General features: G+C 50.2%; 1 protein-coding gene across 6 annotated transcripts in view; it reads right to left on the bottom strand.

Moving 5' to 3' along the window:
- Nucleotides 1-16,917, bottom strand: part of VAC14 (VAC14 component of PIKFYVE complex) — a 128,813-nt gene that overhangs the window by 18,888 nt on the left and 93,008 nt on the right. For all 6 annotated transcript variants that reach the window (XR_014784642.1, XR_014784641.1, XR_014784643.1 and 3 more), the window contains one exon: nt 1,448-1,622. Coding sequence is in view for 3 of the 6 variants with exons in the window: in XM_084812319.1 (XP_084668445.1) it covers nt 1,448-1,622 (175 nt within the window). In the remaining 3 variants the exon portion in view is untranslated. The remainder of the gene's footprint in view (nt 1-1,447; nt 1,623-16,917) is intronic.

The following is a 16,917-nucleotide window of genomic DNA, read 5'->3' as shown; positions in this document are numbered from 1 at the left end:
CTAGGAAACCTCACCCAATTGGAACTGCTCTCGCTAGGAAGCTTCCCTAAAGGGCTGGCCTCGGTGCCTGTCCCAAAATTTAAACCTGGAATTGTCCAGCTGTGCCAGAGGGAACGTCCCCAAGTGAAATGCACAACAGTTGCTTGTGGTGCTCAGAGTCACCAGCCTAGAGCCTGCCTCTGGCCATGGAGGGAAGGTGCTCAGAGATGTGGCATAGGCAGACGTGGTGAGCCTGAAATAAAAAGCCAGCTTGTGAAGAGCTGCCGAAGGTCCGACCTGCGTTTCGACGACCTTTGGCAGTGAAACACAGGGGCGGCCGGGGCGGGGGAGGAATGCCGCTCCGAGGCCAAGTTCCTTGTGTCCCGATGCTGATGCTGAGCTGGCCTGGGCCTCTCGCCCAGAGGTGCTCCAGGAGTGCCGGTGTCATGTTCTCCAAACAGTCACCTGTGTGGCCTTTGAAGAGGAGGGGAGCAGGGCCACGAGGTGCTCCTGGAGGGAGGGCCCACCTGCTCAGCCCCTCCGCATTAGCCGTCCACCAGGCTGGGAGAGCAAGACCGCTGTGCATCTGCCAGTCTAAGAGGAAAGAGGCATTCTGACAGAGAACTGCTCCAACGGACATACACCCATACAGAAGAGGCGAGGAGGAAGAATGCGGCCTCTCCGGCAGGCTGGCCAGCCTTCTGTGCTGAGAACTGTCACTGCTTCTTGGCCTGTCCCCCAAGAACAGGGAAAAACAAAGCTCAGACCTTCCCTTTGAAGCCAAACAGGCCCATGGATAACACCGGGGAGCGAGCGTGTGCGTGCGCACTGCCCCGGCACCTCCCCAGCTTCCTTGGTTGTCAGAAGGGAGGATAAGGCATAGCGGACCAACCATGCAGCAAGCATAGAAAGGTGGATGTTGCACAAAACTCCGCCTTTCACGGGAGGAGAAGAGTCTTCTGCAATTCCAAAGCGACCATCTCCACCATCACAGTTTGCTGAAGAGCTGCTTCCATCCTGTCCAGAAGAGGAGATTCAGGCAGCTACAATACGACTACAGAAGCTCCAAGGAACCCAGTTTTCCTTGAAACAGCAACAGAACGAATACCACATGGCAACACTTGGCAGCTATTTACAAACAGGACATTCGGTTCAAACACTTCAAACACACCAAAACATCCAGAGGTTTAGTGTCGCCAGTGTCCAGGATGACAGAGGCAACAGGTCGGCACTCCTACGCACAAAAAGGGAAGTAAGTCAGGAAAAAGAGCTTCAACACGTGATGCTGAACTGGCCTCCCCTCCTGGACGGGGCAGCAGTTTTGGCAGGGGGGAGTGGGGTAGATGGAGCTGTGAAGAGGGAGGTTCATGGCACACAAAGCTCCACCATGCCACATCCAACTAACTTAAGAGGGAGGAGAAGAGAGGCAGTGCTACCTGGGGAAGCCCCCCATCCCCCAGCAGCCTACCGGTGTCTTCAGATCCTTGAGTTGGTTCCTCAGCTGGAAGAGCTCAGAAGAAGTCAGGAGGATTGTGTTGAGTGTGTGGACCATGGTGGAGGCAAACCTGAGGTCCTCCTCCCGCAGCAGGATATCCGCCATCGAGTGGAAGATGTTCTCTGCATTCAGGAGCAGACAAAGTTGCCTGTGTGGCATCAACAAATGAACATTAGGAGATGACAAAAACAGCCTGCGAATGCTGGAGGAAACAGACCACCCTCAAGGCCCTTGCATCAAAGGTCTCAGAAATCTCTTGGGTGAGTGCACAGGTTACAACTGGCCTCGAACCCTGGCAGTAAATTACCCTATCTCCCCTGCAGCAAGCCTGTACCAATGGGTCTCTGTCCTCACAGCACACCCACCATTTCCCTCAGGAGGCTACAACTGAGCTTGCCCCACTGCAGAAAGGCTGACACTTAAAAGGCACCACTCCTTCTAATAACAAGAGCAGCTGGTGAGTGCTGACAGGCTTGTAGCCAAAACCAGGCCACTGAAAAACAAAAGGAAGGTGTCAACATCCTTTGGGGAAGCAGAAGTACAGAAGTGTCCAAAAACTTTAGGGGAAAATTTAAGACAGAGTGAAAGGCCTGAAGCAGGAGTCACTCTGCTCTTCCACAAATGACCCTGAGTTCAGAGAGAAGGCAAAGTGGGCATGCTGAAAGAAATGAAAAGAAAGAGGCCTTGTGGCAGCTTGGTCTTCATCCCCCGCTTCCCATCTATAAAACGTATTTATTTTTATTTATAGAAGCCATTATTCCCTGCCTTTTGGCCCACTAAGGGCTCCTTATGGGAACAGTAACGCAGTTCTTTCTGGCAAGATTGCAGGGTGAACAAGTGAGAAGATTGCACAGTGCTTTGTACACGGGAAATGTTACAGAGAGGAAAGCGTCCCAACACCTTCAGAAGAGGCGCCTCACGGGGGAAACCAGCAGAGGTTGCCCCTGGTCTCCAGCTTCTAAGGAGGGGCTCCGACATCTCATCCAAGCACCTTTGCTTCTCATTCCCCAACTTCCCTGACTCAAAACCTTTCCTGGAGCTTTATCACAAGGATGTGAGGAGGCCTCGAAGAAATGCTCTGCTTAACAAACCCAAGAATCCCCACGGTTTCACTGAAAACCAGATTTCCTTTGGTGCGTCTTCCGCTTCTGCTCTCTCTCTTTGCCAAGCCTGCCGTGGCACTGGAGGGTTTGCCTGAGGACACCCGACACAAAGCCCAGTGCTGCTGCCTCGGACGAGCCAGGCTTCACAGCTCTGTGCATTCAGAGGACATGGGAACTGGGGCCCCCTCAAGTTACCGCAGGCGAGACTTGATCAGTTTTCTTTTCCAGCCCTTCTAAAGGCTCTAAACGTTGGTTTTGATCTACTTCCGGTACAGAATAATCCATTATTCATTAAAAGACTCCTCCTGAAGTCCAAGAATAGCCATTCAACTAGTCTCAAGCCAAAACTATGGAGAACCCACCCCCACCCCCACCCCCACCCAAGTGCACAGGGACTCATCAAGATTTGCTTGTCAGAGGTCACTGGAATCGCAGGGGCCCCCCACAACTGGGATCCTGCCCCAGAGGACTGTGTACAGAGCCACACAAATGGTGCTTTGCCTCTCCAAGCTCATCACAAAGCGGGGCTTCTCCCCCCGCCACCCCCCTGGCTCCCATAACAGCATGCAGGAGCCCAATGCAACTGCTTACTTGGGAGAATCAGAGAACAGTAGGGTTGGAAGGGGCCTATGAGACCACTGAGTCCAACTAGTAGGGTGCTGGTTCAGAGAGGGGTGGGAACTCTCAGCACCAGCACTCTACAGACCATGATTGCAGGAACAGCTCCAGGGTTTTAAGAGGGTGACTCAGTACAAAGGCTGATGAGCGTGGAACGAGCCTCTCATCCCAAGCTGGAGAAGCGAGAGTCTCACAGAGTGGAATGTGACTCCTTGATAGGACGACGCTCAGAGCTGCATCACAACCATCAGCCAGCTCACAAGATTAGGGCATGCCCTCAGAATCATTTCAGAGGAATGGGTTAGCCTTCAGGCCCTCCAAGCCAAATCTGGCCCTCTGGAGTTCCCAAGATGGCCCTGTCAGGAGCGCCCTTTCAGTACACTTCAATAGCCAACTCAAGACACAAATGAAAGGATTCTTTTCAAGGCTTTAATCCTTTTACAACTTAATTACTCTTTCAGATGCTAATCACCAGTGACTAAGCAATGAACAGCAGAGTAGCCTATGCTCCAGGTAGGCAGTTGGTCCCCGTTTGAAGGAGAATCACTTGAAGACCTGAACTTATGGGCTAGGGAGAGATCCTCCCTCTTTCCCTTGGGTCCACGGGACGCGGCCGTTGCTTGCGCGCCAAACGGGCGCTACGCCTCCTTTCCGTGCCCTCCATCGCTCGTCACTCCCTGCGTCTGCGTTGAGCATCTAGCAAGTCCCCCTCCTGCACTCTCTCACTGCCAGAGTCACTATCTATCTCAGGAATGCTGGCAGGAAGAATCTCTGCCAGCTGCTGTGCCTGTGAGGGATGAGCTGGCTCCTCTCCCATGGATTGCTGATCCTCCTCAGAATCAGAACTGCTCTGGGGTTCTATCGGCTCAGTTTCCACCCTGACAGGCCCCACCCCCTGCCCCCCAACCACCATCTGGCTGTTTCCCAGCTTTTCTACAGTTTCCCCTGACCCATTCTGAAAGGCTGAAATGCCTCCCTTAAAGCTTACGTACTGGCAGTAAGAGCTTTAAGCTAATGTTTGCTGGTATCCCCCCCCCACCCCCAGCTCCACCCACAACTGGAATGCAGCCCCCCAAAATTGGAATTCCGTTTTTGGGCCGAAATAAGTTCGATATGCCTGACAAATAATAAAGCTATCCTTAAGATGCTCGCTCAGATGTGAGGAAAGTGGAGACTTTCTAGAAATCCAAGCCATGTTGTCCCCAAACCATAGCATTTGCTTCGCAAGCTTGAATGTGGTACAGTTCCATGAAGCAATCGAGAGCAAGGGAGATGCCTCAGCAAAGATGCATCACTTCCTCCCTCCTGCCCCACTGCCCCCACTTCAGTATCCATCTCACCTGAAGGTGGAGATTCATTCCTGGCCCCTAAGAGAGTGGTCAGTTGGACCCTGAACATGAAGCAAAATCTATCCAGGGTTCCCCAGATGACTGTGTCCTTTGGTACAGAGGGGCAATGCTGCATTTTATTTCTCACCCCACTTTTCCCTCCCTAGGACATGCACATCAGTGTGTGGAGGGAGATGAGATGGGAAGTAGCCCTGCACTAATGCCCCCTCCATGAGGCTTCTCCATCAACAGCCGCTATCGGCCAGCCCAATCTTCCATGCGGTGTCCCTGCACGCTTAGAAGTCCTGCGGCTGATCCTCCGGCTCAGAGACCAGTCCTCCGTGCCCTTACTTCTACTGCCCAGGAAAACTCTCCTTAGCCATTGTGAGACCAGAAGCAGAGGACAATGGTTACTACAGATTAATCAGATCAGATTTATTGATGTGGTGATCACCACTGTCTACACTAATGCCAAACTGTGTATCACTCATGCTTACAGAGCCAAAACAGCATCACCCCCACACAAGAGGGATGTATCAGCAGACTTGGAGTAACCCCACAGTTTGCAAGAGCCCAAAAAACTTCAGGAAGAAACCCTAGAACAGGAGGGCATGTGTGCGTGTGGGCATATTTTAGTACATAGAACCAGCTCATTCAGGCAGTTCCAGCTCCAGATTTTGAGAGCCCTTGGGCAAGACTCCCTCCATGGGCCGCCCCCCAGGGACTCTCCCTTCTCGCCGCCACGGTCCCCAGCTGCTCTTGCTCCCTCGCTTCTCATCACTGCTCCTGCTGGCTGGCTTGGCGGGCGAGGGCCAGTGAGTGAGGAGGCCACAGCATCTACTGCTGCTCCTCCGCACCACCAGAGCAGGGGTCGAATGAACAGGCAGGTTGCCAGGGTGAAGAGGAAGAACAAGTCCAGGAGCTCTTGTCAGGGGGCCCCTGCTGGGGTTTGGGGGGCCCCTGTGGGGGCCACCCTCAACGTCAGCCCTGAAAGTGACCCGGAAGTGTCACTTTCTGGTTCACACCGAGAAGTGTCCTTTAAAATGTTCCCAGGGATGCCAAAACAGCCCAACGAGGATTTAGCATGCTCAGTGGGCACAGAATGCTGACGACTGGGGTGGGGGGAGGACACATTTGGGGGGGGGTGGAACTGAGCAGCTGGAACCCTGAACTGAAGCACTCCACATTGCAACCTTCCACAATAGATCCCCTTGTCCAGATCTATTTCTCCTTTTCATTAGATCTCCTGAAGGTAACTGTGGGCTAAGTCAGGTGTTGTTGTTTTTTTAAAAAAAGCAGGCCCAGGAAAGGAGATGTTGAAGGTGAGCAATGCCCTGTGAGTGGGATGAAGGAGACTCACCTGCTCTATCTAGGGCCACTAACTCATTTTCCAGGGATCAGATGCAGAGTTGGGAAGGAAGCCTAGCACATAATAAAAACTGATGCAGTATTAAAAACGGTAAAAACACAATAAAAACAGCAACAGCAGCAAACCTTCCAAAACCCAGCAAACAAAAACATAAAATAAAACTTATGACTGCTGCAGCCACAACCCAGTCCAATAAAACATAATAAGGGAAAGGCCAAAATAAAGTAGTACTTTTTCAGGGCCCTCTTAAAAGCATGCAACAATGGGGGCTGGCAGACCCCCGATGGCAGCTTATTCCAGAGGTGCGGGGCCACTGCAGAAAAGGTCCTCTCTCTCTCATGTGGTCACCCACCTCAGCGCGCTCACAGGTGGGCAAATGAGAAGGGCCTTTGGTGTCGCTCCTCTGGTGGTAGCATGCCACCAGCAGCAGCCTTCCCAATAAATCCCCCCTCCCAGGACATTCCTATGCTTCCAGCAAAAAGACGCAAGTCCATCCTGGGCAGGGGTAGCCCTCCAGGCCTCTCCTGCTGTTTCCAGGCTGGTGTGGCTCTCTCCTTCAGCAGCACAGGTGCTCCAGCGGAGGTGAGGTGGCAATGCCTCCACCCGGAAACAGATGCTCCTGCTGCTGAGGTTGCTGCTGCTCTCTAGGGTATTTTTAGACAATTATTGCTTGCATGTTCTTCTGATTATTTGAAAACATGGCAGTAGCAAAAGGGACTCCTCTTTTGGCTATTAGAGAACAATTCTGAAGGCAGCATCTCCAGCAACTTGAGAATGAAGACTCTCCCCAAAATCTAAGCATCTGTATACCTGGTGAATTTGAACTCTCTAAGAAAACCACTGCCAGGTCATTTCTGCCCTGCATTTCCCTCCTTACTGTGATCTATTCTTCTCTTTCTCACACCCATGAATACCTCTTTCCACCTTCAAATCTGTCCCCTTCTTGCTGTAGTCAGTGACCTTTTTGTATCTCGAAACATACTACTACATCACCCTAGAACTCACTCATTTGCCATACCATTATCTTACAACATTTGCCCTTATTTACACCGAACCACATTTACCATTTTACTGCCCATTTACCTGGTTTGAAGAAATCCTTTTGGATCTCTTCACTGTCCCTTCTTTGTTTTAACCACCTTCAAACTTCCTACACATCAAACTGATATCAGTTTCTCTTGAGGATGAACTGGTTTAGGACAAAAGGAGGGGAGAACTACCTCCTGCAATCTATGGAAAAACAATGTAATCTCAGACATAAAAATAAGAAATCTGGGGCAAGGACCATTTCATATATCAAAAGTACACAGTTCCAGGTTAGAAGAAAGCACCCCTGTCTGGCAGAGGTGATATCAAAAACAAGGTCTTAAATGTGAGTACCTACAAGAGCGCTCTCACTGTGGGCTTGAAGAGTGGTCCCATGTGCACTGCCTGGACTCAGGCCCTAATTAGGGAAGCAGTGTGCAAGAGGCAGGTTCAAAAGTAGGTACCACTCCTTCGAAAATGGGAAGTGTGTGGGCGGCCAACAGAGGGCTTTTCTCTCTGCACCAGCACTCCTTGACCTGATGCCCTCCAGACATTTTAGGTTAACAACTTCCAGAATTCCTGATCCTTAGACATGCTGGCTGGGGGGGATGGGAGTTGAAGTCCAAAGTATCTGCAGGTTGGGGAAGGCTGCTCTACACCCTAAAATAGTGCGAAGTGCGGCCACCTGGTGCTTTGGGATGTTTAAGCTCTTTGTCCAACACTGCCTACAAAAAAGGATGGAGTGCACCTCCGTCATTCTGGGAGCAACTTCTTGATCTAACAGCACTGCAGAAAAGCCTTCTGTATGACGTCATACACCTTGTTGGTAGGCTGCCAATATTGTGTTCAGCACCTCTTTGATGTAGTCAAACTGTTTCCACCATTGTTGCTCAGCCTTCATTCACACTCCTAGACTATGTGAGGTTGAGAACATAGGATCAACCTCTGTTTCAGCAGACCCTCATGGCCTGGCAACATCCAGGGTAGCTTTTACACATCTCCATCAGATCTGTGAACCAAGGCCTCCCTGACCAACATGGCACATTTGGTATCACCATTGCCCCTTGATCTCTGATTCTCCTTCAAGACTTGGAATTAATCCTATGTGAGGGAAAGGAAACAGGAGGGTTTTTTGTCATTCTTCTTCAGAGCACTCACTCTCTCTGCTCCCGGAGACCTGAAGCATGACACGAATGAGTGTACTGATGTGTTTATCTGCATCACCAACAGTCCAGAAGGGACCAACCAGTGGAGAATCACCATCTGGAAAATGTAGAGTCTTCTCCATTTCCTGGATGACAAGCCAATCCGCCACTGTGTTTGACAGTCCTGCCAGACGCTCAACTCTGATGCCAGATGAATTTCCACCCACTAGAACGTTCACCAGACGCCCACGTAGGGTGACTGGGATTATGTACACTGCTGCCTGTTGATGCAGGCCTTTGCAGAGAAATCGTCTGTCGGAATGAATGACTTGGAGGTGGTCTTGGAAGGTGACCAGAGCTAGCCTTATGGCCCATTGTTCTAGCCCAGCCTTCCCCAACCTGGTGCCCTCCAGATGTTTTGGACTACAAGTCTCATCAGTCCCAGTAAACATAGCTAACTGTCAGAGATTACAGGAGTTGTGGTCCCAAAAATGTGGACAGCACCAGGTCGGGGCAGTTCTAGGCAGTTGAGGCTCCTTTGCACTTCCTGGCTGGTTCAGGTTCCTTGGGTCATCTTACCCTTAAGGAGTGCCTCCAGCAGCACCAGACAGGCCGCTTATCAAGATCAGCCTCGGATGGCCTTCTCTCTGTCCCATCAGCCAGGACAGCTAGACTGGTGGGGACGAGGGAGAGGGCCTTTTCTGTGGTGGCCCCCACTCTGTGGAACTCCGTCATGCCCACTCTTTAATGAGCTTCCGTCGTGCATTAAAAACGTGGCTGTTCAGGCAGGCATTTGGGGGTGGGTTAGGTATTTTAGAAAATGTTTTTATTGTAGAATTTTATTGTTTTAAATTGTTTTATTTTGTGTTGTACATCGCCCAGAGTGGCTGGGTGACCAGCCAGATGGGCGATTAATAAATTTAATAATAATAATAATAATAATACCCTTCACGTATGCTCTCCGGCCCATATAGCCGGCATCTGTTGTGATCACTATTCTGGCCAGGGTTGTCAAGGCCATTCCTTCACTCCATCTGTCTCTGGTCACTCACCAGCCCACATCAGACTTCAAAGGCTAAGAGACTGAAATCCTCCTCATGCATTAGGAGATTGCTTTGTAGGGTCCAACTGTGAAAGTGGAACCAGTGTAATAAGTCGTGACAAGACACCGTCATGGCCATGCCCAGTAGTTATGCCAGGATTATGAGTCTGACCTGGTGAACAGACCTGATCTGATTCACCAGCTCAGTGAGCTTCCACATCTGTCTTCAGATAAGGGCATGAGGTATGCAACCACGCTCCCAGATGCCATAGTGTCTGCATTGGGTCCAGCAAGCTTTTGCCATGTGGATGATGATCCCACGGCCTCACAGGCACATCAGCTGGCAAACATTGGCTTGTACATCTTGAAGGACCAAAATCCTTGAAAGCCGACTAAATAAGATTATTATTTAAGTAGGGAAACGGGCACATTCCTTGCAGTCTCAGGTGTACTACCAGCTAGACTCTTGACTGGGGCCAGTTATAGGGAGCACATGACTCCCATGTTACAACAGCTTCACTGGCTCCATTCCTGGGCATAATTAAAAGTGCTGTTTATGACCTACAAAGCCCTTTGTGACTTGGCACCAGCCTGTTTGAAAGGCTGCCTTCTCCCCTAATGGGTTTTAAGATCTCAAAGAGGCCCTTCTCTTCGTCCCACCATTACCAGAGACATGTTTGGCAGGAACACAACAAGGGGCCTTCTCAGTGGCTGCTCCCTGGAACACCCTGCCAAGGGAGACCAGGCTAGCTCCATCTCTGCTCTCTTGCTGGTGGCAGGAGAAGCGATTTTTCTTCAGACCGGTGCTTGGCTTTTAAGCTGACTTGTTTGTTGAAGTAGATTTTAACTGGTGGGTGCTGTTTATTTCTTTTTAATTGATTTGATTGTGTTTTAATTAGAATTCTTTCTTTTATCTCTGTTTTGTTGTTAGCTGCCTTGAGCAGAGCAGTATTTTTAGTAGAGTTGGGATATACATTTAGTAAACACATTTAATAAATCAGTGGTTGTGTAGTCTCTGGTTCTGTTGGAGGCTGCCGGGCTTGACGTCCTTCTCATCCTCGGCTGTAGCCAGGGCCTTCTTATCTTTGCTCTCTATCAACATTGCCTCCAATGGCACACTGAAGAACCTGGTGCCCCAAAAACGGTGCTCAGCAGGCGCGACTAGCAACCTAGCTCCTCCTCCTCGTGCTGTAGGGCTAGAAGCCATGGCCCAGGAGTTGCGTTGCCTGGCACCAAAGGCAGAGTTCAGCAGGACGGCTGCTCCCAGGGAGATTTCCTTCAGTCAAGGGCGGACCAGGGGCTGTGGCTGGAAGTTCTTCCCAGCCCAGGCATAGGTCGCTCGGACAAGCACAGTCAGCCACTGAGGCTCTCGGTGATGGTGCAGAAGCATAGGAGCCTCTTTGCCGGGCCCTTCCACGTGCCTGTCACTGGTCCTGAGGCCTGCCCTGACTTCCACTAGTGTAACTGCAGCCGGGGAACGTGGCACTGTTGGCACGTCTGTTGGCTTATTACATTTCTATTTATTACATTTCCATTGGCATGTCTACTGCAGGAATCTTAAATCAGTTTGTGAGGTCTTCAGGAAAAGAGTACAATTTGTGGACTACCTGTGGGAGGCCTTAGACCAGCCTTCCCCAACTTGGCACCCTCCAGATGTGTTGGACTACAACTCCCACCATTCCTAGCCTGAGGAAGGCTGCCTGAGGCCCAGTCTGTCTGATTGATTATCCTACCAAAACACACTTGGGGGCCCTTGAGGGACAGCGGCTTTTACTGCACTTGGTAGCAAGGACTGAGACTTCTCCCACTCATTCTTTCCACTGGTGAACTGCAGCATCTGAGCAGCCTTGGTGAGGAAAGATAACAGAAGGGGAAAAGATCAGGCACCACGAGGTCCTCCTCCGCCAACAACTGGCCCTCCTCCCTCTGGAAATCCAGGGTGGCAGTTGGGAAAGAGGGGCAGTGGCATCTGCATTGTCTCCAGGGATTGTAGCAAGGCCCGCAAGGCCTTTCTGGTGCTGACCCCAATCCAGTCTTGCTCTCCTTATTGGGGCTGGGCATTTGGGCATCTGGCTAAAGCCAGTAGCAGGTTTGGCATCTAAGTTAAAAGTTAAAACTAGAAGAGCTCCTCCTGGAAGACCTGGGGAAAAGGAGACCATTGACTGTCCTGGGAAGCGGGGTCAGCCATGGACTCAGGGGTACTTTTTGGCTCCAACAGTGGGTCCCAGCCCCCCCGCCCCAATGCCCTCTGCAGGCATGCCGAGCAGGGCAGGATCTGGGAAGTGATGTGTGCTCTGTGTCTTCCATTAGGAGATGGTGCTATCCAGAATGTGAAGACCGGCTGGCCTCTGGCCACCTAGAGGGAAAGTGCAGGTCCTCAGGACTCTGCTGGCTCACAGAATCATAGAATCACAGAATAGGAGGGTTGGAAGGGGCCTACAAGGCCACTGAGTCCAACCCCCTGGTCAGTGCAGGAATCCAAGTCAGTGGTTAAATCCATCACTATCCATGATGGTGCTCTTTTAGGGAAGACTTCTAGTTCCTGGGCCAGAGTGCCTGAAAAGTGCTCTTTGGTTTTGGAACCAGCAGTAGAGATAAAGGCTATAAAGAACAAGAACAGTCTGGAAATCTTTCTAGGAAAAGCTACACGAATAACCAGACACTGGGAAGAAGAAACAGTTAAGGAAGAGCTCTCCAGAGACTCTCACCCACCCACCCCAAGCTCTCCAATGGGAAGAGGGAGAAGAGGGGGGGAAGCCTGGCTCCCTTGGCCAAGAAGGAGGAGCCATTTTCCAGAAATAGAAGCTCTGACATTTCACTGGCTCACGCCTTGTTCCCATCATGCAGAAGCCTGAAAGGAAACGACTTGCGAATAGCAGGTCTGGATTTGATTAGCAGGGGAAGGTGGTTTGGTTTTGCTTTGCTCTTAATTTTGGCTTTTGTGGCCCTGGCAAATCTAAGAACAGCTTGCATGAAAGGCATGTCACCCAGATGCCCCCGCGTGCCCTGGGCCCTGCGGACATATCAGTGCAGCGCAGCAGCGCTCTGCTCCTTCCTAGCCTGCATTTCAGATTCCAGTTCTGGATTAGGAGAGGGTGTGAACAAGAGAAGCCGAGCCCGGGCCCAGACCGCTGCCAGTTACAGGCTAAGAGAGGATCAAGACTCGACCCCCTAGACAAAAAGGGGAGAGCAGAACGCAGACAGGAAGAGAAGGGCTCGTCCCTCTTTTTCCACATGTCAGTCCTGGGGAAGGGTCAGGCAAGCGGCTCCATTTACTGAGCCCGCAAAAGAGGCCGTTCTATAAAAATCTCACCAAGCACTGACAAAGCTTGGTGGGCTTGCCTGGCTGACGCCAGGATCTCAGCAGCAACTGCTCCCCTCCCTCAAGACATCGGCAGAAGCGCCTAGGCTAGCCTGCCGGGGGGGGGGGGGGGCTGAGCCACGCACAGCATTGTGGGGACGCTCCTCCCCTCCTTCTCCTGCACATGCAGCAGAAAAGCGCAAGGGACGCGAGGAGGCTCCGTGGATACTCTCGGCCCATCTGCAGAGGTCTGGTTTTCCTGAACTTCATGTGCACTTAACAGGCCTTGGAGTCTGCAAGCGTCACAGGCACAATCTGTGTGCACCCAGAACATGGGGTGGAGGCCAGGGAGCCACGGACACCGTCCCGGGGAGGCTTCCACAAGGCTACACAGCTGCTGCTTAAGCATGCGGCCTGCAGGGAGGCTTGTTTCTCCACTGGTCAAGGAAAAGAGCCCAGTCCAGGGCGGGCAACCCAATGTGCTCCTTGGACGACCGCTCCCACCATTCCTGACCGTTGGCCATGCTGACTAGCCCTGGCCCGGCGTCTGCTCATGCGAGAGAAACCTCCACTGGCCAGCCCAGCCCACTATGACTCTTCCTGGGGAAATGCTGTCCCCCAGAAGGGCAGCTATAGGAGGGCTGCTGGTTCAGTCCGGGGTCACAGTGCTGAGACCACCAGTACGGCAGGGTTGTGGCCTTAGTTAATTTTTTTTTAATGTTGAGCGGGGATTCTGTGCACAGGAGGCCACAGAACCTGGAAACAAAGGCAGTAAACCATATAAAAAGGCAATTCTCCCAGCATAAAATGTTAGCAAAGGAATGATGTGGCTTTTGTAAAAGGCAATTAACAAATCTGGTTTGCAGGTCCCACTGCAATCCTAACAATGTCTACTCTGATGCAAGCCCCACTGAGTTTACTGGGAGTCCCAGGTAAGGCAGCCCAAGTAGGTAAGGATAATCTGGCTGATAGCATGCACTTTCCATTGCCCAGGCCCTCCACAAAGGCTTTTGAAATAAGCTGTGCTAGTATGTAAAGAATCACCACTTCACAGATGTGCAACCAGTTTAAAGGAAGGAATGAGTACAAAGGAAGAAAGGAAAAGAACATGGGAAAGGTTGTATGATGATGAGAGGTCTCAAGAGTTTTTGTTTTTAACACTTTTTCCTCCTGAGAAAAGGGTTTTTGCAGCTGGGTCAGTATTTGCCAGTGGTCCAAAACATCTCATACACTGGGAAAGTAGATAAGTGTAGAAATCACATGTGAACAAAGGGATCCCAGCTTCCTCGCACCGTGGTTTGGCCCTTTGTTATAATATAGCCCAGTGCTGGCTGGGGGATTCTGGGAACTGCAGTCCAACAGACCTGGAAGGCACCAGGTTAGGGAATACTGTTATAGCAATTGGGCCCACAATCCAAAGAGCCGCAGCACTGGCTCCCAGAGCCCAAGGTGGCAATGGACTTGCTTTGCTGGGATGGCAGCCTGCCAAGTCTCATGGCTGCTGCTTTTAAAACCGGGGGAGTTGGGAAGGTAGTTTGCGATACAGCATGGAGGAGGGGGCAGCTGAAAACAGTCAAACATTCCACTGGACATTAATAAAGCAAGTCAAAGCAAGCCCAATTTGCCTCCTGGCCATGATAATATCGTTCCTTGAAGGATCATGGATTAATCCCTGCCTTGAATACTCCTATGACTCTTGTCACTTTACCACACATCCAGGTTAGAGTCAAACAATCAGGATCACAAGCACCTTCCATCATAGCAGAAAGCAGAAAAGACAGCAGGTGAACTGGATTAAATTACTTAAGGAGAAGCCTGAACAAGAAATGAAGAGTTTACTAAATGGTAGTAACAAAAACTGTGTCTCAGAAAGATTTACACATTGTTAGATGATTACTTGAGGAGATGGGAAGACTACAAGCTGGTTCACCCATCTGAGAGCCAGCGCCACACAGTTTGGGGAACTGAGAATCTTTCCAACTTCCACTTCCATGGTATGAATCCCACTGATTTGTATTATAACAATGTTTCACTGATAAATGTATGGGAGGAGGGCTTACTAGTTATTTCTGAAAAATTTAATACAAATAATCTTTAAAACAGTTATACAAAACCCATGTGTGGGAATTCCCACTGCCTACAACCCACAGGAAAGATCCCCATAGGTTTTAGGGTCTCCATTTTGAAGTGCTTTTTGCCGAGGCGTCTGTTGAGCCATTTGAGAGCCAAAATGGCTCAGAAGTCTGCATTTTTCTTGGGAAGTAAGACAAATATGGAGTTCCCCCTCCCCCCCACAAGCAGACGAAGAATGCAAGAACTGGCTCTATGGCCTGAACCACCAGCAGGGGTCACATCAATGTGAGGAAGGCCTGGCATTCTGTCAGGTGCCAGGATCACGGGGACACTATGAACTTTTACCTGGGCTTGAACTTCAGTGCATAGCCCCGAGACACTGCCTCCAGCACCCACTGGTGTGACCAGCTGTACACAACACCGAGAAGCAGGCCCCTGATAAGTTCCTGTGTGGAAGCCCACCTAGCAACAGGCAGAGAAGTTATTCGGTCCTTCGATGAAGTTGGAGAAAGAGCAGTGGCTGGAGGCCTGCCTAGCCAGCTTGGTGTTGCAGGTCTAGTGTGGCTTATGACCTCCACAGGCCCACGGTTTGGATCCATCTTTCTGTTTGAGGGCTGAATTGCATTTGGAAGAAACTCCTGGGGGCTGCATTCCAAAGGCAGGCAGGGTCAAAAGCAAAAGGGGACTGGGACAAAAATACCATTATGTTTTGGCACAAAGCATTTCAACCTTTGAGAACGGAGGAAAACTGCACAAAAGCTGAAAGAGGAAAGAGGGTGAGAGCCAGGGAAAGGGACTTAGCCTTCTGGGGAACCTCGGAGGGCTACATTTGGCCCCTGAGCCTGATGTTCTGCAACCTGAGTTTGGATGACAGCTTGTTCGTTGCACAAAAGGAAAACTGAGATCTTCATTTGCAGTCCTCCTTTTTTTACCATTGAAAGCAATTTCTTCTTGTCCTTTGTTTCAGTAAGTACCATTTCAAGTGGTTCCCGAGAAAGTTTCGACACTGCAGGGGCTGAACTAGCCAGCTTGGCCTGGGAAGGAAGGTCTACAGCCCAACTGCTGAGCCAGATGTTCCTCCTGGCTGTTTCGTTTGCCGCCCGGGATTTACCCTCAAACTGGATGACATCCAGGAATAGGAGTGCTAAAAGGGCTGTTGACAGTACCATCTTCAGCCTATCTTTCACTGGCTTGAGTGTCTAGTCTGCTCATCAGCTCCTCCACTCAGAGAACGATGACCATGGCGAATATGGACTTGGTAGCAGAGGCTATGGACACCTCAGACCTTTTACGTAAGGCGGCTTCTATCCTCTTGCCAAACAAGTCCTTTGGCCACCCGCCCAGTTGGCCAGGATGGCCACTGAGGATGTGAGGACTGCTACTGAAGTGTTGACAAACGGAACCTTTAAGAGCGCCATGGCTTTACTAGGTGAGAATTGTGCCTTTCGCACTGTCTTGCTCTTGGCCAGATATGCTCACTCCACTTTCCAACCTCTTTCAAATAATTCGGGGAAGGGCACAGTCATGGGTTTAAGCGGTCCCTAGAAAAAATCTTACTTGGCCCCCTTGTACCAGAGGAAATGGTTAAAACATTTTTTTTTTCCTGTTGCAGATGATAAAACTTTACAGGGGTTCTTTCATGTGTGGAAGGCAATTCTGGGAGATTTCTTTTACCTTTATAAAATCAAATAATGGGAATGACCTCAAAATATAATCTAATTCTCCTGTTAGGATCTGTGAACAGAAAATAAGAATTGGTGGCAGTTACTGATAGAAAGACAGAACTATAAATTGCGCTATGCCACATCTAAGAATGGCTTTATGATGGTTGGGGCCATTGTGAAAATTAGTTGATATTTGCTTAATGCACAGGAAGACAGATTGATAAGGGACATACTTTCACTTAGATGGCTCCTGTTTATTAGATACTGGAACATGAATACTGATGCTACTAAAATCCTTTTCAGGCTTTAATTTTTTCATAAAGCTGGTGAAAAATCACTTCCTCCTCACTTCAGTACCTTGCTACTATTATCTTTTTGCCCTAAAACAACTAAAATTAGAAAAGAGACAGATGAGCAGAGTTACAGAAAACAATGGAAAGAGTAAATGGAACAAACTGGGAGGAGATTTAAGAAATACAAGATTTTAACACAAAGATTCTACATATCAAGATACAACCGAAAATTATTTCCCTACAGCAGGAAACTGATCAGCTCTGCTTCACAGTGATGGCATTTGGAGTTTCCCCCCCACTGTTTAGCTACTACCTCAAAGGAACAACAGTTGCAACCTATGTGGACTGGAAAGACATCTGGCTACTCAGAAGACTCCCTCGATTTCCTTGTTGCAAACAGATGACTCCATTGCTCAGACTGCTTTCCCACCCAGCTCCACCACTGGGAGGTTTATGGGGGCTCTCCACAGAGGGGGGAGAG

Source organism: Heloderma suspectum, chromosome 8, assembly GCF_057233095.1.
Source record: "Heloderma suspectum isolate Gila_16-S chromosome 8, 16-S_ref, whole genome shotgun sequence".
NCBI classification, from domain to species: Eukaryota; Metazoa; Chordata; class Lepidosauria; order Squamata; family Helodermatidae; genus Heloderma; species Heloderma suspectum.
The sequence above is the reverse complement of the archived record's forward strand: the minus strand, read 5'-3'. Positions and strand labels throughout refer to the sequence as shown.